Genomic DNA, 24,553 nt, shown 5'->3' with positions numbered 1-24,553 from the left:
TATAACAAGTAATCAAGTAAACAAGTAATCAAAAATACCTAAATTGTGTGATGTAATGGATTACTAACTACAATTTTTGTCATGTAATTTGGAATCAGTAAAGGGCTACAATTAGTAAGTAATCTACCCAGGACTGCTTTATAGAGCATTTGGTCATTATATGCCATATAAAATATTTATGTAGGCTAGACCAACATAAACCTGTCAGTAAACCTGGCTTTTATTGACCATAACCTGTCAACTTTATCTAGTAAAATACAACAAAATAATAAAATATCATTATTGACACATAGGATGATTTTAATATCATGCTATTAGAGGCAGTAAATTGATGATGTCCCTGCAACAGTTAAATGCATGAATGACACTATGGTGAAAGCTTGGCTCATGAATATGAATTAACTTACGCCTGACTACTCCAGAGCCTTTGAGAAACAGCGGCTCCGGGAAGGTTGCCAAGCAACGTCGGTTTAAACGAATTAATATTCATTAGCTCAGCCTTAACCGTAGTATGATTCAGAACTTGATGTGATGAATATTCATGAACAGTTGCTCTCTAGCACCTCCCCTCCATATCCCTCCACAGTACACTTTCCATATTCTTTCCTTCATCCGCACTGCACACGTCGTCCACAGGCATCATGGTGCTCGATTTAGACCTGTTTCGCACCGACAAAGGCGGCGATCCTGAAATCGTGAGGGGAACGCAGAGGAAACGGTTCAAAGATGTGTCTCTGGTAGATAAACTGGTCGAGGCGGACACAGAATGGAGGAAATGTGAGTAACTTAGCTGCTAACGCTAAAGCTATTGAAACGCATGGCAGCCTGTGAATGAGAACAGATTGTGACACGTATAACAGATCTGTTCATAAACATTCAAACTTTACAAAGGGAAATACACACTAATTGCACTATAGCACATGATATAAATGTTCAGAAACCGCAATGCCGGTGTAACGTTACTGGAGTAAGTTAGCATGTTGCATTGACGCTAATAGTTAACACAGCTGTCATAGCATGCTTAACCTTTTTTTTTTTTACTTTATTTAATGAAACTAGTATGTGTTATTGAGCCTAATATATGTTAATTTCATACGTTATTCGGAGAGTTATGAGTATGTATTGATTAAATGTGTCGCAGTAGCATCACCCGGCAGAATCTGATGCAATCTCTATGGCAGTGAATCGGGAGGAGCTGCTGTTGTGTGACTGTCAGTGTTTTACCATGTTCTTGACTTTGCAACTAAAGTGAAAGTATTAGGGAATGACAGGCTGCCAATTTCATTCAGTATTCATTTAAATTCATCTAAAAGGCTCACTAGTAAGATTTGAGCTTGGTATGCTTTATCACAGGTAAAGGATCATATAGAAGCAAGTAATCCTTCAGTGAATTGCTTGTTCTTTAGATAGCTCCTCTGGTTGTTATGCTTTTGGGGGATTCTTTGTGGAAACTGGCAATAACGTGTCCAGGACAAAATCTAAATGATTTTTTTAAAGAAATTAAATGAATCCTTTACATTTTTATGACAATTAAGCACCCCACCAATTCTAATTATTATAGTATAGAGAAATAAGGACTTTTTTTATTGCAAAATGTGTATACATAATTGTCATCTTTGTTTTATAGTGGATTAGAATTGTTGATATAATATTTTAAGATTGTTTTTTAAATGTATTATTTTATTTATATATATTTTTTATTTCAGTTTTAGTAATTTTAGAATTTTAACTTAAACTTATTTCTAATATTCATTTCAAGTCACCCTGAAATCAAAATTGACCTTTTTTTTGGTGTAAAATTGCAGTAATATTGTATATTATTATACAGTTGTTATAAATATTAATAGTAATATTTAATCAAATTAGCAATCCTCCCTCTTGCAATGACATCTCTTATCTGGTGACCTTTTTTCCCATCTTTTTCTTTTTCAAGAATCTGTTTTACTCAGATATACATCATAATAGGGAAGAAAAGACTATTGCAACTTTTGTTTCATGGCGACTTGAAATTTGATTTAATATTTATATTTAATTTCAATTAATGAAAATTGTGTTGTATTACAATATATTATATCGTATTCCTTATTCTACTAGTGAAAGTATGCAAATACAATATATTGTAATACAGTGTGATTTAGGGCATCGAGTTTGTATGATATATCAATATATTTTTTGTAAACGATATGGTATGAGGCAATACCGTTTATATCGATATACAGTGATTTGATACGAGGTGAGCACATAGCAGGCTTTAAAATAACTCGTAAGATATAGCTAACATGTATAGTTTAAATCGGCTTGCCCTGTCAGATGGTCTGACAGAAAGGGTGACTGTGCTGCTAAAGTTACTACTTGCGCTGTTTAATGCATTTGAGATGTGGTGGTTTCCTCAATTAACTTATCACAGGTATATTCTCCATCTGTGAATGTTAGAAAGTCATGGAAATATTTCCATTTTGCTGTCAGGAGTGGATGAGTCTTCTACATGCGAGTCTTCGCTAAACTTCACAGACTTCAGTGAACGAGCCACGCCAAACAGACAAGAGCACAATAGACTAAAATATACATTTTGCTCAAATATTTGTAGTTGGACAATGAATGTGCCATATGTAGAATTTTAAACCTACAAGTAAGTGTATTTTTATAATAGCAGTAACTAAAGTGAATTAGTCTGTGCTTTTGTTTTTATTTATTTTTATTTTTAGGTTAGCAAATTTAACTTCTGCTTTAAAAGAATTTATTTGTATTTAGATTGTAATGTGATTTTAACCCTTTTTTGCACATAATATGTTGCAAAGCCTACATAGTTACATTCACTATATTTGTTTTCATAGCCTTTAATATGAACATTGTTGCATTGGACTGACGACATTGGGCAACATTTTATTAGTTGGTGTAATACTTGATGTTATGAGAAATACAACTACTGAAAAGTAGACAAAATTAAATTAATTTGGCATAATTCCACATTTACTCTCTAAAGCACATTTACTCATTTACCAAAATCTTTCGTCTTCTCTAGGTGATTTCCAAACTTAAGATAGTATAATTACTCTTGCCAGGCCACTTGACAGCTAGGCTTGCCGCGATAGACGGTGCTGACGGTGATACCGGTGTTAAGTCGCAACACCGGTTACGTTACTTGCCCACCGCGTTACCTACTCCCACCGTCGTTTAGATTTTTTTTATAGTAATAAAAATAATTTAGTTCAGTAAAAGAACAGACAATACAGTTAAAAACTGAACGCGGCTGCTCAATGCAGCGTGCCGAACGACAGTCGCATCACAGATCAGATTGAATTTCTCCAGTGAGGAGAGTGAGTCGAGCTGACTGACAAGAAGAGTGGGGTGAGACAGACAAGACGATCGCGGATGATTTAGTTTCGAAACTAGATGCAAAAGCGCCTGTTTGGCAATATTTTTTTATTTTGAAAAGCCTGTTGACTTTTGCCGTTTATCTAAGGTGATTTTGGAAGTTTTTTTTTTAAACATTTGTTTCTTATTTAATTGGTTCCACATTGTTTGCTGATTTTCTTTATTTAAACTGTGTCATTTATTTATTTTATTTGACATTCGTTTTGCTAATAAATGTTATACGTTTCTTATTTATTTGGTTATATATTATACATGTTTACTTATTTCCAGTTTTGTATACCTATTAAACTTTATGAAAGTTATTTGTTATTTTATATTAGGCATAACTTGCCCTATAGCATGGTGTATTTTTATTTGTTTTGTTAATAAAAGTTCTATGTTTTATATATACGCTAAAGTGAGTTTGACGTTGTATTTTGTTGTTGCATTCAAGCAATTGACGCCGAACTGCCGCTAATTCAAAAGTGAAAGTAAAATGCGCACGGCGCTTTCAAGCTATTTAAAAGCGAGGAAAAGAGGGAACGCCTCTGACCCCACGGTGATACCGGTATTACCGGTGTTGTCACACGTCGATTGACTGGTGGGAAAATTTCCTCACCGCCACAACCCTATTGAAAGCATATCAGTGGCATGCATTGATGTTAGAAATACTTCTCTTGTTTTGCCTTCAGGCCGCTTCACTGCAGATAATCTAAACAAGGCCAAGAATCTGTGCAGCAAAGCCATCGGGGAAAAGATGAAGGTACATAAATCAGCTGTCAGATGTTTGTTTTAATCTGTTATCACTGAGTAATAATAATATTCTGCTTGCTGGTCTTATGATGATTTACTCTGTTTTTGCAGAAAAAAGAGCCAGTTGGTGATGATGACACTCTTCCAGAAGAGGCTCAGAATCTGGAAGCCCTCACTGGAGAAACATTATCAGTGAGTCAAGCAATAGCGACACATTAAATTGATCAAAAGTGTCAGTAAAGACATTAATAATTAAAATTAAACAGACATTAATAATGTGACACTGAAGACTGGATTAATGGCTGCTGCAAATTCAGTTTTGCCACCACAAGAATAAATTACATTTTAAATAGAAAGAATATTTCACAATATCACCATTTTTTACTGTATTTTTGATCAAATAAATGCAGCCTTGATGAGGATGAGAGGCGTCTTTCAAAATCTTTTGAATTAAAGTGCTTTTATATTAAGTTAAACTCATCAAACTCATCATCCACATCCATCTGTGACCAGTATTTTTCATCCTGTCCCTGTCAGCCCCTCACGGTGACTCAGATAAAGAAGGTGCGGTTACTGGTGGACGAGGCGGTGCAGAAAACGGACAGTGATCGGTTAAAGGTGGAGGCGGAGCGTTTTGAGTACCTGAGAGAGATCGGCAACCTCCTGCATCCCTCTGTGCCCATCAGCAACGATGAGGTGATTCACACAATACACTGCGCAGGTCCTGCAAACCTGCAAACACCAAGGAACATTCATGGAATTAGAATAGAGCAAATGAACCAAACTACAATGATGCTGTTTAACTTCTCCATCTGGAGACTAGGATAAAGCGGTGATTCTCTTTCCCAGGATGCTGATAATAAGGTGGAACGCACCTGCGGTGACTGCACAGTGCAGAAGAAGTACTCTCACGTGGACCTGGTTGTCATGGTGGATGGATACGAAGGGGAAAAAGGAGCCATCGTGGCTGGCAGCAGAGGATACTTCCTCAAGGTTTGTTGCCCTTTAAATGCACTGCTTCTGTGTAAACCTTTTGGAAAACATTGTAAAACATTTTGGACCCATTTAGCTTTTTTCACAATATTTAAACCTGCTCTGCTGCCAGTTCTTCGAAACAAACAATCCAAAAAACCCTAAACACCCATTTTTTAATTTCTTGGCTGATATGTTCTATAATTTCAGGGGCCTTTAGTTTTTTTGGAACAGGCATTAATTAACTACGCACTGCGGATCCTGTACAGCAAGAGCTACACCCTCCTGTACACACCCTTCTTCATGAGGAAAGAAGTCATGCAGGAGGTCGCTCAGCTCAGCCAGTTTGACGAGGAGCTCTACAAGGTTTGACCTACATCTGTTACTTTATTTAGCCATTAATTTGACTTTTTTTTAAATGTTTTAATTTTTTTTATTTGAACTATTTTCATTTAATGCAACTAATCAAACCAAATGAAAGATTTATGAAATAAATTATATATATATATAAATATTATTTTATATAGAATATTATTTTGCAAATTTTATTTTTTATATTATAAACATACATTTTATATTATAATAAAAACGATTACAATATTTACAAATTATGTTTATATTTGCATTTAATGTTTCAAATTATATTACAAAATAAATTATAATATGCTGTATATGTGTGCGTATATAAAGGTGTGGGAATCCTGTAACTGGTACATTGAAATAAAGTGTTCAAACAAACAGATTCATTCAAATGAATCAGACAGTTGGTCAGCTGCTGTAGAAGACCCTCTATAGAGTCTTGATCCGAACTACAGGGTGACACGGGAGTGGATTTTCAAACCTCTCCCGTCCCACTCCCACAAAAAAAAAAAAATCCCGTCCCGTCCCAATCCCATGAAAAAACTGTGGGAAAATCCCGTCCCGTCCCAATCCCAGAAGAATGACTCCCATTCCCTCCCACTCCCGTGTTGTTGTTTTTTTGGCCAGAATCTGTCAGTTACAGTAAAAAAAAATACAGTACAGATCACAGCATGCCCACTTTAGTTGAATAAAAATCCAAAATGTAGTTTTTTGTTATTTTATTGAACTGAAAGCCAGCTTAAACAATGCACAGTGTGCATTGCACACACAATGGGTGTTGCTAGGCCATTTTTACGGGGGCTTTAGCCCCCCCGAAATTTCTACTCGGCACCTCTAAAAATTTAGCGATTAGCTCCATAAACTGTACACAAATTCATGATCGCCTCAGTCTCCTTTAAATTTCATGAAAACGGCGGCAGACTGCGGCTCCTCCCCGTCTTTCAGCATGTTCTTCAATCCGCTGACCGCGGCGGCGCAGAGCAAGAAACAGAGGACAAGGTGTGTGTTTATCGGTAGATTGTTATATCTGCATCTGTGAAGTTCTTTGTCATAAATACAGTTCACAAAATGTCATGGGGGAGCAATCGGTTTCCCATCTACTGTAAAGTTTACGCTGTGTTTACCCCTCATCACACCACAGCTGTTTCCTCCAGCGAAAATGTAACGTTAGACCTTAACACATATGAATGCATACTTTATAAAATGTTGCTATTTTCATTTGAAAATTGAACTTTCAATATAAAACATATTACAGTGCATGTGGCATTAACTACCATACAGTCATGCACAGACATTATTGAAGACTGACAGACAGTACTTGAGCATAGAAAGAGGTTTGTACTAGAAATGCAAACAGTAAAATTGTGTGTTTGTGATCAGGAAGACTTGTATTTGGTTTATTCAGTACTCAAATGTTATTTCCAATCTAATTTATGCAATACAGTGGAATACTGCAATAGGTTTAGTATACCACCCTAACCTATTAGTCAGACATTATTTTATTTATTTATTTATTTTTTATTATTATACCCTCATTGTGGGCTGAGTCCCCCTAAAATGAAAATCCTAGAATCGCCCCTGGCACACACATTAAATTTCATGTAAATCATGCATGCTAACACAAACGTTTTCTATTTGAATTTTTTTTCATTTGAAAGTAGACATTTCACTCTCTATAGATATATTTTTCATACGCGGAGTTTCGAAGTTTCTCGCTCAAGTTCACAGACCAAGACGGCAGAAAGCGCATCCTGTTTGCTTGAATTATTTTACAGAAGCGCAACGTTTCGTTGATATTCTGAGTGCACACAATGTAAGAAAGATGTATTACTTTTATCTGTATGACCAAAAATTACAGAGTATTTTAAGAGCAAGTGAGCGCACCGGCGCCTCCATCTGTCCCGCAGTGAGCGCGCTGCTGTTCAGCTTCCACACAGACACTTGAATAGCGCAAATTTCTCTAGGTGAACATTAGATTGAGCGGCCATGTAAAGTTGTTACTACATACATCTTTCAGATGAAAAGCCATATTTGAGGTCGATGAATAATAGTCGGGCGTTTGGATGTCCTACCCGATGTACTATATTAGGCTACCACACAGACCAGCCGCTAACGATCTGTCCGTCACGGACTGTGTACGTCATTCACTTAACCAGCCACACCAGAGCAAACAGGAGGAGAGCATAAAGAGACAGGGCAACTAGAATTGAGTTCAAAATTAAAATATACAGTTTATAGTTTATTTATATAAAAGGTATATTTGTGTATAAAGTTGGGTATCATAGTGTTTTTACGATTCCCGGTCCCGCCCACTCCCGCTGACATTTTTTCCTGTCCCGTCCCAATCACGTGATTAATAGTGATTTTGTTTCCCGAAAAAATGTCAGCCTCTAATCCGAACCCGCAAAGAATTACAGCGTTTCCTGTAATGTGTTTGTTCAGGTGATTGGGAAGGGGAGCGAGAAGTCTGACGACAATACGGTGGATGAGAAGTATTTGATTGCCACATCGGAGCAGCCAATGGCAGCCTTCCTGAGAGATGAGTGGCTGAAGCCAGAAGACCTTCCCATCCGCTATGCCGGCATCTCCACCTGCTTCAGACAGGAAGTGGGCTCTCATGGCAGAGACACACGTGGGATCTTCAGGGTCCATCAGTTTGAGAAGGTCCAAACTATTCCATCACTGAAATAATGAATGAACAATGAAATATGTGCATTAAGATGACTTTATTTCATTACAAGAAAAAGAGAGCACTAGCCAAATCAGCATGTTTTGCAGAAAGTGAATAATTTGAAGAAATTAATGGTATTAATGAGAAGAACAAACTGTATAATAGCAAAATCACAATCTTTCTCCATCGCGTTCCAGATTGAGCAGTTTGTCTACGCCTCTCCTTATGACGACAAGTCCTGGGAGATGTTTGATGAGATGATTGGAACTGCTGAGGAGTTTTATCAGTCATTAGGAATCCCCTACCGGATCGTCAACATTGTGTCAGGTTTGTTCACATTACTCTTTATTTTCATTGAGAGCGCCATTGGGCGCCTTTTGTTGGAAATGAGTAAAAGCTTTTCACAGCATCCCATAACAAAGCTTCAAATATATTGTTTGCTTTTATTTCACAGGTGCTTTGAACCATGCAGCTAGTAAAAAGCTGGATTTAGAGGCTTGGTTCCCAGGCTCCCAGGCTTTTAGAGAGCTTGTGTCATGCTCAAACTGCACAGACTACCAGGCTCGCCGCTTACGTATTCGCTACGGGCAGACCAAGAAAATGATGGACAAGGTACAGTTCTACGCCACAGTTCTGAGTAAGGATTCTGGGTAATCTGTATTTACTGTATCAAACTAGTTTCATTGGTCATTGTGTTTGTTCTCTTTAAGGCTGAGTTCGTGCACATGCTAAATGCCACCATGTGTGCGACCACTCGTGTTATCTGTGCTATCCTGGAGAACTTTCAGACAGAGGAAGGCATCATTATTCCAGAACCCCTCAAGGCATTCATGCCTCCAGGTGAGGATCGCTAAATATGGATTTTTTGGTAAAGTTTGGTTCAATCTTATACTAAATGCATGAAAAAGACTTGAGAGGTGCTAGTTGTTTGTTTTGGGATGGGGTAGCTTATTCGATATGTTCCGATACTGGTTCTTTTGAATGATTCCTAGTGTTAGTGCTGTATGTTTTTGATTTGCTATATAGAAGTGATTCATAAGAATCATTAGTTCAGAAATCAGGCAAACCTCGTTGTGCTGTATGTGTTCGATTTTCTAAAAAAGAACCGACTCATAAGAGTCAATCTTTTGGGTATCAGATAAGAGACATTCTTTCGGGAATTTGGCCACACTGGTTACACTGAATGTTTTTGGCTTGCTCAAAAGACCTGTCACCTGACTCATAAGAATCATTCATTTGGGAATTGGATGACATTGGTCATTTCGTGTTTTTGATTCACTATAAAGAACCGGCTCAGAAGAGTCATTAGTTTTGGAATCGGATTACATTAGCTGAACTGTCACTATACTCGCTACAAAGATCAGATTCATAAGAGTCATTCTTTGGCTCAGATGATTAATTTGTTTGGGAATCAGACTACACTGGTTGTGCTGTAGGAGTAGTAGTCATAAATCACAAGATTTGAGCTATGAGTAGATCCTTTAGGTAGATGTTCATTATATGTAGACTATGTTTTCTCTGACAAGAAGCCACCAGCTGTCTGTCAATATTATGGTTTCTTTACTCAGGTTTAACAGAAATGATCAAGTTCGTGAAGCCAGCCCCTATCGACCAGGAGGCAACCAAGAAGCACAAGAAACAGCAGGAAGGAGGGAAGAAGAAGAAACAGCAGGGTGGTAATGCTGATCTAGAGAACAAGGTGGAGAACATGTCAGTCAATGACTCCTAGACCCCCTTCAATCCCAGCCAATCATAATGGTTCTTTACAAGCCCTCTATTTTGTGCACTCCATTCACAATCATTGTCCACTGAAACGGTCACACTGTCATGTCCTTGCTTCAGTTTACTTCTTCTGGGACAGTCCTACTATGGCACTGTCAATGGTGATGATGGTGTCGTGTTAAATAATCTTATCTCAAATCAGTTTCCTACAGAGAGGTCTGTGAAATCTTCAATTAAACATGTATAGTGTTGTGACAGACATTTAGCCGTTAGAATGAAATGCCTTTATGACACTGTAATTACCTGAGGCATTGTATTATAATTCTGCTGTTGAATTTAAGGGAACATGCATGGTTACATTCTGCATCAAGTGCCACATTAGAGGTGGGAATTTTGGATATTCTGAATGGAAATTGGTTATGGATAATGGACAGACCTCTTTCAATATTCTCTCTTGCAGTTAATATTTGCGCTATAATTAAAGTGAAGGTAATTATTGATTACTGTGCACTTACTATTCACATTGTCACAAAAGTTAAAGCAGTCAAAAATGCAGCTTCCTCTCATTCAAATCTGTCTTTTCCTTCATAGAAACATTACTACTTCGGATTTGTCTGTAAAACAGGGAATGTTATTATATGTACAGTACTTGCTTATGATGCCTTGTGTAAGGAGTATGATGGCATTTGAGAATAAATCAATACCTGAAGGAGAACATTGTCTGGTCTCTGAATTATATTTTGTGTCATGCATTTGTTGAATGCTTTTAATATTAAGTTATGGGTTGTTAAGAGGCTAATATCTCATGTTCAGTAATGATTGTAAAAGTTGCTCACTTGTATTTGAAGCGACTTAAAAATTAGGAGCAATTTGTTGTACAGGAATCAACAATATACCAAATTAATTATCTGAGTACAAGCAGCCAACATTAATATTAGTCATCTTGTGAGGGTGTTTTTAGAAAGCTTATTTATTTCATATATCTACAAAATGGACTTTTAAGCAGTTAATATTGTGATAAAAACAGAATGCATTTTCACCTGTACAGAGTTGAAAAAAAAAAGACTATAGAGTTGCTACAAAATGTTTTTTTGGTCGCCATTGTATTACACCAAGAATCAAATGATGTCAGAAAAGAAAACTCTTATTTTTTTGCGTTTTATCTAGTTACTGTTTATGAGAGATTTATCCAGAGTCACTTTGTAAACAATACTTAGTTGGAGCTTGGAGGTAATAAAAAAGAGATCTATACCAATTTAAAACATTTGTTTAAGCTCTTGCAAGAAACATTACTCCCACCTGGGCTTTTGGAAGTCATTTTAAATAACAACTGAAGCATAGCCTCAGTCATACAACTCAATATTTATTGGATAACTTTACACCTCTAGTTTTCACAGTTCATGTTTTTTATTGATAGAGATAATAAACATTGCAGTTCGTAATTTAAAACACTACAAATAAACAATACCTTATTAAATATAAAGTACACTAAACCATTAAAATTAAATGAGCACTTGACTAAATTAGGGGCTAATGAAAAGTACAGCTTATTGACTGCAACTCCCAGCAGCCTTTACTCCATTCGCCGATATATATCCTGAAATTCTATTGGCTTATTGCACTGTCGTTGGCCAATAATGTTTCAGGATACTGCCCCTTACAAACTGCCACTTCCTAAAGGTAAAATGCAAATCTGTCAAACATATCTGCGTGTTTAAGGAATAATTTGTGTTATTTTCAATACAAGAATAAAAAAATATATATTTTATTAAAGATCCGTTAAGGGAGCTGTAGCAAAAAAAGCTATGGGATCCGGAGAAAGCACGCCTAGGAGAGTTTCTTTCGGCCTAGATGAGGATGACAGGGTGAGGATTCTGCGTGGAGTGAAGGTAAATTAATCCAACATCCCATATTTACTACCTACCAGTCATTCTGATTCACGATACGATTGTTTTTTTTTGTGGGACTTTTTTGCGTGAATCTGCCGTCAGGTTACCCAAATTTCCTTCACTGAACGGGACGAGTTTGAGAAAACGGCGCAGTGTTGTTTCGGATGTCTGTCATCTCACAAACACATGGATATGTAGGGGTTTTTTCGCACATGATTGACAGACGGGCTCTGGTTTATGGCAGTCGAGTCCTTGCTAATCTAGTGGCTCCTCAGGTGTGCAGAAATGTAATTGAAACCAAGAGCAGGTGTATAGTCCTGTCGGGACGTTAAGCGTGTTAATCTTGCAATACTCTTTATAAAGAGAGTTGACTACAGACTGGAGAGTTTGGTTCTTCGAGCGACTCGAATCTTTTTTTTAGTTCGGTCACTTAAAAATTCGTTCAGTGGCTCATGTAGCCAAGTATGGTGTCCCATACACGGAATTTGTGCTCTGCATTTATCCCATCCAAGTGCACACACCCCCACACATATTTTTGCTGCAGCGCCCACTAGGGAGCAGTTGGGGGCTCCCTGCCTTGCTCAAGGGTCTCACCTCAGTCCTGGTATTGAGGGTGGAAGAGAGTGCTGGTCATTCACTCCCCCCAACTACAATCCCTGACTCGAACCCGTCTGATTCTCTAATTATTAGGCCACGACTGCCCACTGCCCATTAGGTCAGTAGGTGAGGACAAGTAAGACCTTTTTGTTGAGTGTGAGTCATTAAATCATTCAACCAATTAGTTAGAAGAAACACTGAGTCAACCGAAACAAGTTATTCTTCATTATTAAAATTTGTGTGTTTACAAATCTGCAAGGCTGTTCCAGAAGGAATGATTAAGCTTTATCGTTTCTATGTGTATATATTTCTTGTTATATTGAGTATGTATTTGCTGGTTCCCAATGGTGGGAAGAATTTTATGGGCTTGTTGAGGACATTTGTGTAACTTCTCCACTGTTTTTTTTTGTCCTTAGCTGTCTGAAGACGTCCTACAGCGCATGAGGAATGCCAGTGCTGATCCAAGACCGCCTGTCAACAATAAAGAAAACCTAGGTGTGACGCAATGTTTTCATAAATGTTTGCAGTTTATATGCCTATTGTGTGAGATGCAATTAGTGAGATATTTAATTTGTAATGCAAGTAAATTTTTCTGTAACCTTGCAGGTCAGCAGACTCGAACATCCAGCACATCTGACCCGCAACCTCCAAAGACACAGGCCAGGACAACTTTTCCTGACACTAAAGAGGAGCTCAGGAAGAGGTACTCTAGTGCAGGGTTTTCAAACTGGCGTCCGAGGACCCTCAGGGGAGTGCTAAACTTTCTGTGGAAAAGTTTAGAGAGAAAAAAACTGTAAAAATGACTAAATAATAAAAGATAAGTTAATAGATATTATTTAACTTTTACTTAAAAATGAAAATAAATAATAGAGAAAGGAAAAATTGAAATCACATCATATGACCCCTTTAAAATAAATACACATGTAATTATATTAAAATGAATCAATAATAAGATTTTATTTAAAATAATTTAAATAATACAAATTAGATTAAAATAGACAAGTAAACAAAAGAAATAAGATGAAATTGATAAAATAAATAATACATCTAACAGTACAGCACTATAGTGAGTAGAACAAAAAAAATAATGCAATTTAATAGAAACTAAATTTTCCAGATACTAAAAATTTTTTGGTATAGTATACCCATTTAAATCTAAAATGGGTCTTATACATGAAAATATGTAGCTGCCTTTTAAAAAAAAAAATAGGACTGAAAAACTGTTTATATATATAATACAACAATATATTAAAATACTAACACAGCGCCATTTTGAGCGGAGTCAACTGATCCAGTCAGACAGACACCACCAATATTATTCCTAAACACAGATCCACATGACACACCCTTCATTTCAGCTCTTTCTAGTTCTTTCTGAATCACTTCATATGTGTTTTAAACACTTTCAATCAATTCATCTTGCATTTTTCCCAATTAAGCTTCTAATCTAATAATATATGTATTGATAAAATATGACATGAATACTAAACACTGTAGCTCTCACAAGGGAAGAGACCTTAAATTAGAAGAGGACTCATTTTTTTCCTGGATGCTGTTCAAGTGTGAATCATACAGTTGAAACAAGCATAAGAACAGTGGACAAAACACTGACGCTCTGTGGTAGGATTGAGAACTGCAGTGAGTGAATCATGGCTTGGCAACAGGCATGTAAATAAAGCCGTGTCTGTGTGTGTGCGTGCTTGCACAGGTATGAGCAGCAGCAGGCCATTATACAGGAGGAGTTGGCTCACATCGCACGCAAAGAGAGGGAGGCAGCCCGGCAGGATATCACTCGAGCGGTGCAGAGAGAGCGAGTACAGACGCGGCAGGAGTCTGAGAAAGCCAAACAGCTGGTGAGACTCTTCTACAAACACTTCAGCACTGCACAATACTTCAGGACAGAAGTGTAACAATGCATGCAAACACACTCTGACTTGTACACTGTACTTTCAGACAAGCGATGTAAATACTGTACATAATGTTAGGTTTTTCCTTTGTCAGTCATCGTGTCATGTTAGGAATTTCAGGGCAGTCTGGTAGCAATCACATTATTTTTGAAATTGTTTTATGGCACTGTGGTGATACCTATGTGTACCATGCTAATGCCATGTTTTTTTATAAATAATAATGATGTTTACTGTTAGTAGTGTACATTACCATTCAAAAGTCAGTAAGATAAAAAAAATGAAATTAATACTTTTATTTAGCAAGGCTGAATTAAATTGATCAAAAGTGACAGTAAAGACATTTAGACAATTAGAAAATGAAAGAAAGAAAATTCATCTTTACCAATACAAGAATAAATTACAATTAGGATTTTTAAAAAATCTAATAAATGCAGCCTTGGTGGGCATAAGAGACTACTTTAAAACAAAAATATTACAGATTCCAAACTTTTGAATGGTATTATATTGAGTATTTGCTATATATTTTTCTGATGATTTTGATGGCAATATAAAATTAAGCAATATTGTGCATTGATTTAAATACACTTTTTATTCATCCATTAAGTTTTCTAAAGACCATGCAATCAGACTAGTTTTGCAATTGTTTCTTGTCTGGAGGTGTTCTAATAGCGTATTTTAATTTAAATAGCAGCAGCGTTACATTTTGTATGTTTGATTAAGTTATGAATCAGTTCAAATGGTTCGTTTGAATGAATTATATCAAAACTCTGATTTAACTATTTGTTTGTGTTATTACACAAGTATTGTGGTAGAGATTATGAACTAGTTTGTAGTTATCTGTTCTGTCTTTTTAAGCATTTAATAACTTGCTTTATAAAACAGATAGGGCTGATTCTGAATTTTGATTCTGTTTTTAAACTATATGAATGAGTAAAAAGGACACCTGTGACCCCACATTCTATATTAATGCACCAAGTTGCTTTTATAAAATGTTGGCAACAGCAAAAAAAAAAAGTTACACGCACATAAATGTATACATTTAATATAGTAATATTTTTATTATATATAAAATATTACTATGTTAATTTAACTGTGTTAAATATTACTATGTTAATTTAACATAACATTAATCTCTGTTCAAACAGCCAAACTAGTTCACAATTCCGCAATAAATAAATATAATAAAAGAAAAAAATTAATAACTTGTATTCTTATCGCTCTTAATTTCCCAGTTTGAAAGCTTTTCTTTTTAAATAAAGTCCTGCAGTGAGGAACACTCGGCCTGGTCATGTCCCTGTCGGAGAAACACGCTACTGCTCTCTTGACACGGGTGAAATTGGCTTCTTTGAATTCCACTCCTTTGTCCCATCTTCCACTTCCTCTCATCCACTTATTCAGGTCCTTTAGGGATTGTGTCCCTTCATTCTTGGGCCCCTGGAGGGGCCACCTTATCTAGTCTATACGAGTTACACATTGTACATGTCGTTGTCTTGTAGACATTGGATTGAAGGACTGTGTGTGTGTGATGTTGTACGGATGCTGTGGTACGTCTTGATGGTGTGTCTTATCTGAGCTCTGACATGTTCTGGACACTTAATAGAAAAGCTTCCCCTGGGCTCAAGCTTTGAAGAGTAAACGTGTTTGTCTGTATGTGTGTGTGGAGGCAGGTTGTGAAGGTAATTATGTCTCAATCCTCCTATTCATCCCTGAACATCTCTCTCTCAACCTCAGTGTCTTATTAGCAGATGTGTGAACATGGCCAGATGTCACCACAACCGTCAGCTGTGATTCTGATGTTTGTGTGGAGTTCAGTATGGATTTTTATTTATTTATTTATTTTTTTACACCAGTGGTTCTCAGCTGGTTTTGCTTCACTTTATATACTTTTTAAATATTTATTAATATTTGAATTGGCTTTTATTTTTACAATTTAATTAATTTTAGTTTAGTTTTTTATTAGTTTATTTATTTATTTTATTTCAGTTTTAGTTGAATTAATTTTAGTGTTTCAACTTAAACTTATTCATTTCAGTTAGCTGCCAAGATGACAGTAATACTATTATTCAGCAAGGATGCATTAATTTGATCAAAAGTTATGACATTAATGATATCTAATACAAATAAATGCTGTTCTTTTGAACTTTCCATTCATCAGTAAAATCCTGAAAAAAATGATCATGGGTTCCATAAAAATATTAAGCAGCACAACTGTTTTCAACACCGATAATATAAAAAAAATGTTTCTTGAACACGAAATCAAATTTTTTTTAAAGGATCATGTGACACTGAAGACTGGAATAATGACTGCTAAAAATTCAGCTTTCCATCACAGGAATATATTACATTTAACTTATATTATAATAGAAAAGTATTATTTTAAATTGTAATAATGTTTCACAATATTTAGTTTTTACTGATTGAATTATTGTAAGCATAAGATATATATATTTTTCTTACCAACACCAAACTTGTGAATGGTAGTGTAGGTCCAGCTATATGCAGCATTATCAAATATTATGTGTTTTATCAATCAATCAAATATTAAGTGATGGATGAGTAGAATTTGAATGGATTTTATTTAACTAAATGTATTGCATGTTTTCTCCCATTTGAAAGCTGAAAAGCCTATTTGTTTAGCTATTCTACTGATGTACTGTTATATGGTCGGTGGCATTTTATTATTTACACTAGCACTGATTGTTTTCTCTGTGGTCTATAGTCTATGAACCTGCAACCCATCAGTGAACCACCCTATATGTGGATTGCAAGCCACATGCAGTGTCTCTGTGTGATGTAGATGTAATGGGAAGTCTTATCATTAATCAGAATGAAGCTGTGACATGGCAACTCCTCTCTGTTCTGCTGGTGCGTTTCAGAGCAGAACATCAAGGTCTGTGCCTCTAAATATTCATGATTATCAATAATGTCCTGATCACTGGAGACCTCTTGTTAAACATGAGTCATGGTGAGATATCAGCTCAGCCATCTGAGGAGGAATTGATCCTTTGCTATCTGTTTCATGCAAAAGGATATTGATATAAAAGTGTTACCGTTATAAATATTAGAAGTGTGTTCCAGTACATGAATACACTATGATTTGGTATTTTTACCCTGCATCTGTTCCAAAGTGAAGTTGAATTGAGTGGCAGTAGTGTTTTTGGCTTGTGCATACAGTATTTTCTGTCTTGTCTGTTGCTGTGTTGTAGTATATGATTGATCACCAGGCATCTAAAAGGGAATTTTCAGGTGTGTTATTGGTGGAGTTGCATATGTTGTTACAAATTTGAAGCGATTTATTTATGAAGAGTCACAGTTAGAAACAACTGAAGATGATTGATGATTTATTTGGGTTGAATAGCTTTGAGAATTTGTTTTTGTGAGTGTATTGACTCACTGATTTGTTTCACTGTCTTTGTGAACATCCTTGCGATTTGTGATTCCTAATGTCTTTTTGTTTAATCTTTTTTTCAGATTTTTTCACTTTTTAGGGGGAGTAGCTTTGTACTTGCATTAACATTTTGCCTTTTCATTACACTGATTTGATGCCGTTTTTACATTCAATGTTTGAAAACTGCCTCGCAAAAAGAATTGCTGTTCTCTAAGATATTGTCTTCCACAAAGAGTATTAAAAATGTACTGTCTACAGTACAAATGTATTAAAATGCAGTAATGTGTCACCTCCGCCCCTGCACTCGCACTCAGACTGCAGGAACACTTTTTTCTGTGAAATGCACCATTCACTGTCTGTTCATCTCCTGCCTTACTTCCTCCATCCATCTGCCAGGGCCTGTGCGGATGCCCTCCATGAGCTCTCACTGTACATGACAAGCCTTCACAAGATAAATAAAAAAATAACGGAGAGAGAGGGGAGAACTGTGGGTAATTTCTTTGCTCTTAAATGCATTAATGCGTTCCCTGTCCTGTTGGCAGGGAGAGGTGATAAGTTGCATTTGCATTTGGCACTCTCTTTCCACAGTTCCATTAAAAAGTTCATCTCATTAACACCGCTTCACGCTCGCCGCCGAGCTGCCCGCCTGCTCCTCCAGCTCAGTTGTTACTTATGCATGAGAGATGCTAAAATAATCGGAGTGCTTCTATGCCTGGCTTATCTCTCTGCGATAAGCACTCTGATCCTTTTCCAACCTCTCGTATCTGATTTTGCGTCAGATGAATGATGTTTTTTAACTCTGGTTTTTGAGTGTACCTGCGATGGTGTGACATCATTGCACTAAGTTTCACACTTGTGTGTGAATGGAGGCTGTGGGGGCTCACTTCCTGTTGTTCACTATAATCAGGTTATGTAGTGATTCGAGTCAGTCCTTTTACAGTATGAGATCACTATCATTTATTCATTTATACATTCCCCTGATCAGTATTTTGATGTTACACTAGTACTTCCTTGGCATCTTTAAATATTGTTTTCTTTGAATATAATTTGTGCATACAGTAAAATTGTGTAAATTCAGTTGTTAGACACTAGATGGCAGAATAACTCTTTAACACCACGTCAGTGTTTTAATGTCTGCCAAATCTCAATACAACGCCCAAGAGGTCTTAAGTGCCAATTGGTATTGTAAAATGTTTCTGGTACATTATTACAGTATTTAAATTTGGAATGGTAGTCACTTTTTGTTACCACTATCTATCTCTTGAGTTGAGAAAACTGTGTGGTTTTAGCTCATGAGAGTAAACTGAAGCAAGGCAGACTTCATTAATTAATTAATTAATTAAATTCATTCATTCATTCATTGGGTTTGCCTGAGACTCTGATAACATGAGTGTCAGTGCTAGATTTTTAGAATCAGTTTTTTGCTATTGCATAATCTTAATTTTTGCTCTTGTCTGCTGTATAAAAAATAATATTGTGAAATATTTGTACAATGTAAAATAACTGTTCTATTTGAATGTTTTTAAAAATGTAGCTTATTGCTGTGATGCCAATCTGAATTTTCAGCATCATTACTGCAGTCTTCAGTGTCACATGATACTTCAGAAATCATTGTGAAATGCTGATTTGGTGCTCAAGAAACATGTCTTATTATCAATGTTGAAAACAGTTACGCTACATATATGTATACTTGTATATTTTTGTGGAAACCAAGGTTTGGACTAAGTAAGATGATTGAAAAAAAATGTAAGAAAATTGATATAACAAGGACTTTTATTCAACAAGGACACATTAAATTGATCAAAAGTTACAGTAAAGACATACAATGTTAGAAAAGATTTCTATTTCAAATGAATGCAGTTCATGTAACACGGTGTAGTTTCACTAAAATCCTTCATATTCTCTCTCTCTGTATGGAAATATATTATATTGAAAATGAAGGATTTCACTGCAGTTCTTTATGCATTCATGTGTGTGTGTGTATTAAATGACTAGTGATTTCCTTTGGAAATGAAAGCTTTATCTCTTCATCAAGGCTGTGAAACTCCAGCCTCATAACATACCTCATCAGAGACATCAGCATCCCCCCCCCCACAACCTCCAACAGAAGATAATAAGCACACGCCGCACCTTGTGAAAACGTCATCCCTTCGTTTATTTATTTACCTACTTTTCATCTCCCCTCGCCATGCAGTTTATCAGAGAAGCTCAGTGTGAGTAATCCGGTGCGGCATGCGAGAGAGAGAAGAGAGTCGGTCTGGTAGCAGAGTCCTATCAGTAATTGTAATCTCAGTTCTGACATCTTCCTGCATGCAAAGCCATTAAGACTCTCGCGCTCTCTGAGCTCAAGCCAGGCCAGAGCTCAGGTAATTGCCAGCGGGGCCCGCGGCAGGCAGGTGGAGTGGATAGATTTTATCCTGTGCCTCCTGCACCGTTTCTTCCGTTCTAGCGTCGCTGTTCGAGCAGGAGTTTGGGATAAGAGGGAATTAGGTGCAGGATTAGGTCTTGTGTTGTCTCTGTGTTTGTAAGTGTTTACTTATCACTCCGTCGAAAGTGCTTTTTTGAGTGTGTCACAGGTTGTTCTGGTAAGCGTCTTTGTGTCATTTGAGAATGATTTTCTGTTTTCCATGTCAACCTCAAAATGCCAGTGTTTATGACAAAAGTATGAGGAATTTGGTTATTTTGAACTTACTTATTACTTTTTGTGACCTTAGTTGAACACATAATTAGAAAGTTATTTAATATAAATAAATATTTAAATATTTCTTATTTCTAAGGCTGAATTCAAACCTGTGTTTCCTGTGTGGGCACCTAGCCTCAACATGAAAATATAGCATTTTAATAGAAATTGCTGAGTTTGTAGGTTTTTGGACTTTATTGACAGTGAAATTAAAGAGGAGTCCAGAAATAATCTTGTAATAGACAAATAATTTAGAATTTGTATGATAACCAAGGCTCTAAATGTCTGAAACATGTGCTAACCACTAGGCCACAACTTTTTTTTTTTTAGACTTCCTGAAGGAGAACTAAAAAATTTGTTTGGAAGAGAAAGTCTGACTGTTCCTGTCACCTATACTGACTGCAAGGTTAGAAAGAAAACAGAACCAGAATTATTTGAACAGAGAGGAAATAGGATTGTGGATGGATTTGTACCTTTATTTCATATACGAGCACCAAAACAACAAAGTTTGTCTCTTTTTGGACATTTTGTCACTTTTATTGATGTCAGAATTTTAAATGGGACTTATTTTGACACCTTTATGGACGGTGAAATGAAAGACATTGTCTTGCAAAAGTCAAATAAGTTTGTCTGCATTCAAACCTGTGTTTTCTGAGTGAGCACCAAGGCTCAACAAGTCTGAAACATGTGCTAGTTAGCCACTAGTCCACAACTCCTTTTTTTTTCCAGGCTGCCTTTTAAGAGAAGTAGAAAATTAGTTTGAAAGATAAAGTTTGTTTTTGGACTTTCTCTCACTTTTATTGACTTTAGGATTAGAAAGACGACAGGCCAGGAAATTATTTGAGCGGAGAGAGGAAATAAGATTGTAGCTTGATTTAAACCTTCATTTCCCATATGAGCACCAAAATTGCACCACATGTGATAACCACTAGCCCACATCTCATACTTTTTCTTTTTCTTTCTATGTTGAGTACTTTAAGAGAAAAGTTAAACTTTTTTGTTACTTTAATTGAACTGAAAATTTGAAATGGGAAGGAAAATTATTTTGGGAGAGAGAGGAGAACTGGGACTAAACCTAAACCTACATTTCCCATATGAACACATTCTAACTTGGCAATGACGTTCCTTGAGCATTTTAAGAAAAAAAAGGTGCAACTATGATATTTGTTGGAGAACGGTATCATTTAGGGGCAGGTAACCTCTGAAGGCAGTCGGGATTATGAATGATAGCTGTACACTTTACCTGCCATTCAGTAAAGGAAGATGAGCATATTAAATTTGTATACCTCATGAGCACTTGACCATTCCAGGCTGATTCCTGTGTCTCTCCCACTGGTGCCGAACGAATTCCAACCCTCTGTCAAATAGTTCCTCTAGATTTGTCTCGTTGCTCTAATCTCTTTTCCCTCATGTCATCAATATCACGTTCGAGACCCTGCTCGAAAATGACATCGGCTCTCTCTGACACGGTGGTCGGATCAGGCTCAGATAAGAGGCGAAACGCCGGCAGAGAAATTATTCATGGCAACGGCATGAGAGAAGCAAGTGGCCCTTTCTTCTCCTCCCCAGACGACTGCAGCGCCGTGCACTCTGGGTAGTCGGTTTGAATATTAAGTGCTAATTTATTGCGTAGCCGGGAGCTACGTGTTAAATAAACGCAGACGAGTAAATAGACGAGGAAAGCGGGAGGGAAGCTGTGCCCAGATATCAGATGGTAACGCAGCACATCCAACCTAGAGGGGATGACGGAGTATAAACACACACCGCAGGACACAACAGATGCACTGTGTGTGTGTGTTTGTGCAAGAGACGAATCTGAGAATATGCGACAACTGTTACTCATTGCGAGTTTCAGTCGCATTGCCTCCAAAACTTGAAATTAAATTAAATCAGTTTTTCATAAGACCCAGTTTAATCAATAGCCGTCTGGTAAGACCGTTATCTGGACATTTCATACGGGGAGAGCATTTAATTGCGGATTATCATTACTAGAGGTAGTAATAAATAGAAATGAGCTGTTTTAATTATGTTTTTGAATTATGTGGTGTCTGACTGAAACATTTTAACATCCAAATCTCACTTTTGTTCTAACTGGAAATGCGTAATGCTGAAATTTTATGTGTAATTGAGATGCTGTAATGCAGTGGTTCTCAACATTTTTGACTCCATGGGTTCTGATTGTCCACAAAATATTTGAAGACCTTATGGCTTTTCCAGCTTTTTTACCGGATAAGGATTAAAAATAGTTTTTTACTCAGTTTCTACCCTATAAAATATTTTTTAAGTTGGCATAACTAAAAATGTAAATTCATTATAAACATGCCAATGAAGTTAGAAGTTTGTATTCATTTTCATGACTAGTTGAACTTGATGTACTAAAACGACTACAATTAAAAACTGAAATAAAAAATGAATAAAAACAATATAGACATAAACTAATAAAAATGACAAAAGCACAACAAAATTACTAAAACTTTTAAATTAAAATGAAAACAGATTTAAAAACTTACAAAAAACTTAATTCAAAATATTAATAAAAGCTACAATAGTATCTCAATACTAAAGTAACCCTCAAACAAACAAATATCTTGATATTTATTTATTTTTGGATTAAGTTGCTCTTAAAACCTTTATGTATTTTTCTTCTCTGAAAGTCTTTGGGGTCTGAACAACATTGACTTTCATTGTTTGGACAAAAAAAATAAATCCAATTTTTGTTCCACAGATTAATTTAGTAAGCGATATGACTTACTCAAAGATGTTTTTTAACATTTGTCTGAAAAACCTGTTATTTGAGCTGTTTGAGCAAACTAAATGCTGAAACTTTGATGGAGAACTCCGTGATAATACGCTATAGCTGATGTAATGTGTTCAGCAGCCTTCAGTTCATCATTCCTCCAGTGTCCTCACTTCTTCTTGAGCGTATACGGCCTGTCACTTTGCATCGATCCTGGCCTGGGTGCTGAGTTACAGCCTAACACACACGCATGCACCATTGTTGACGGTAAACCAACTCTGAGCAGGGCTCATTTCTAGACTTATCAGTGTAATTCATGCTTGCCTGAGTATTATCAGCCTGCTCCAGATCCCAAACAGAGCGTTACATGAGTGCAGCACGCCCATCAGATTGGCTTTGTCACCACAGAGAATTTAAAGAGGATAAAAAAAGAAATGACAAGGCGTGTGCGTAGTCAGGAGCTGTGTCTGTGTGTGTGTGTGTGGCTCTCAACAGGCTCTGTGAGTTCTTTGAGACGGAGTGATGAGTTTGCCGTCATCAGACCAGCAGGGAGCAAACTCTTGATTCTTCAGCTAAGAGTTGTGACTGCACATCAATTGAAATCTATATTAAAGCTGCAGTCCGTAACTTTTTTTGGTTAAAAATGATCCGAAAATTTAACTATGCAAATATGAATAAAGACACCAAACAAATGTATAAATGTGTTAATGGCATTAAACATTGATTAATCTTAACATTGATCAATCCCCACATTGACATCCCTTTTTTTTTTTTTTTTAATCCAGTCTTAATTATAATTTGTGAGTCTCAGATTAGGTTGATTTTGCCGACAGCTCACTTCCTTCTGTATCCTGTCTTTTCTTCCTCTGTAGCTGCATCTGACAGGTATGTTGCATCATGGATTGAATTGGTGTGAATTTGCTTTTTGTTCATCCTAGTGTGAATTGTGTTAAAGGGGTCATATGATGTTGCTAAAAAGAACATTATTTTGTGTAATGAAATGTGTTTATGCGGTTTAAAGTTAAAAAAACACTTTATTTTCCACATACTGTTCATTATTTCCTTTCTGAAACGCACCAATTTTTACAAAGCTCATCGGTCTGAAAAGCGGAGGTGTGCTGTGATTGGCCAGCTATCCAGTGCGTTGTGATTGGCCGAATACCTCAAGCGTGTGACGGAAATGTTACGCCCCTTACCATACTGTGATGCCCTGTCCGGCTGGAGCGATGAGACAAAAACATTAAAACCCATTATAAACGAGGCATTTGTTGCATCCAGTGGGGACATAATTACTGATTATAATGACTTATACTGTCTTTTTACGCGTTGCATCGCGCCGCGTAAACATAAAACCATGTCTGCATTTGTGATCGGAGAAATGACAAACAAGCGCTACTCTACACTGCTCAAAACTCGCGTTTGAATCATCAGTGGCAAATCCTTTAAATATAAAAAACGTACCTGCAGTCTGTGAGTCAGAACAGCTGGTATTGTAGTCTACTCTTCCAGGATCAGGAAACAGT

General features: G+C 36.6%; 2 protein-coding genes across 2 annotated transcripts in view; both read left to right on the top strand.

Annotated features, from left to right (window-relative positions):
- The first annotated feature begins 568 nt into the window (after positions 1 to 568).
- On the top strand, positions 569 to 10,549 carry LOC107697960 (serine--tRNA ligase, cytoplasmic-like). Its single transcript, XM_016498856.1, has 11 exons — positions 569 to 777; positions 4,047 to 4,117; positions 4,219 to 4,299; positions 4,645 to 4,803; positions 4,957 to 5,100; positions 5,290 to 5,445; positions 7,882 to 8,103; positions 8,308 to 8,437; positions 8,565 to 8,722; positions 8,821 to 8,950; positions 9,679 to 10,549. Exons 1-11 carry the CDS (start codon positions 642 to 644, stop codon positions 9,837 to 9,839), a joined length of 1,548 nt encoding a protein of 515 aa, XP_016354342.1. The 5' UTR covers positions 569 to 641; the 3' UTR covers positions 9,840 to 10,549.
- Positions 10,550 to 11,451: 902 nt separating this feature from the next.
- The window catches only part of LOC107697961 (MICOS complex subunit mic25a), a 73,096-nt gene continuing 59,994 nt past the window's right edge, over positions 11,452 to 24,553 (top strand). The window contains exons 1-5 of the mRNA XM_016498857.1: positions 11,452 to 11,512; positions 11,607 to 11,721; positions 12,735 to 12,813; positions 12,925 to 13,021; positions 14,027 to 14,171. Coding sequence (XP_016354343.1) covers positions 11,638 to 11,721; positions 12,735 to 12,813; positions 12,925 to 13,021; positions 14,027 to 14,171 — 405 coding nt within the window. The 5' untranslated portion in view covers positions 11,452 to 11,512; positions 11,607 to 11,637. The remainder of the gene's footprint in view (positions 11,513 to 11,606; positions 11,722 to 12,734; positions 12,814 to 12,924; positions 13,022 to 14,026; positions 14,172 to 24,553) is intronic.

This window comes from Sinocyclocheilus anshuiensis, unplaced genomic scaffold, assembly GCF_001515605.1.
Source record: "Sinocyclocheilus anshuiensis isolate Anshui unplaced genomic scaffold, SAMN03320099.WGS_v1.1 scaffold78, whole genome shotgun sequence".
NCBI lineage: Eukaryota > Metazoa > Chordata > Actinopteri > Cypriniformes > Cyprinidae > Sinocyclocheilus > Sinocyclocheilus anshuiensis.
The sequence above is the reverse complement of the archived record's forward strand: the minus strand, read 5'-3'. Positions and strand labels throughout refer to the sequence as shown.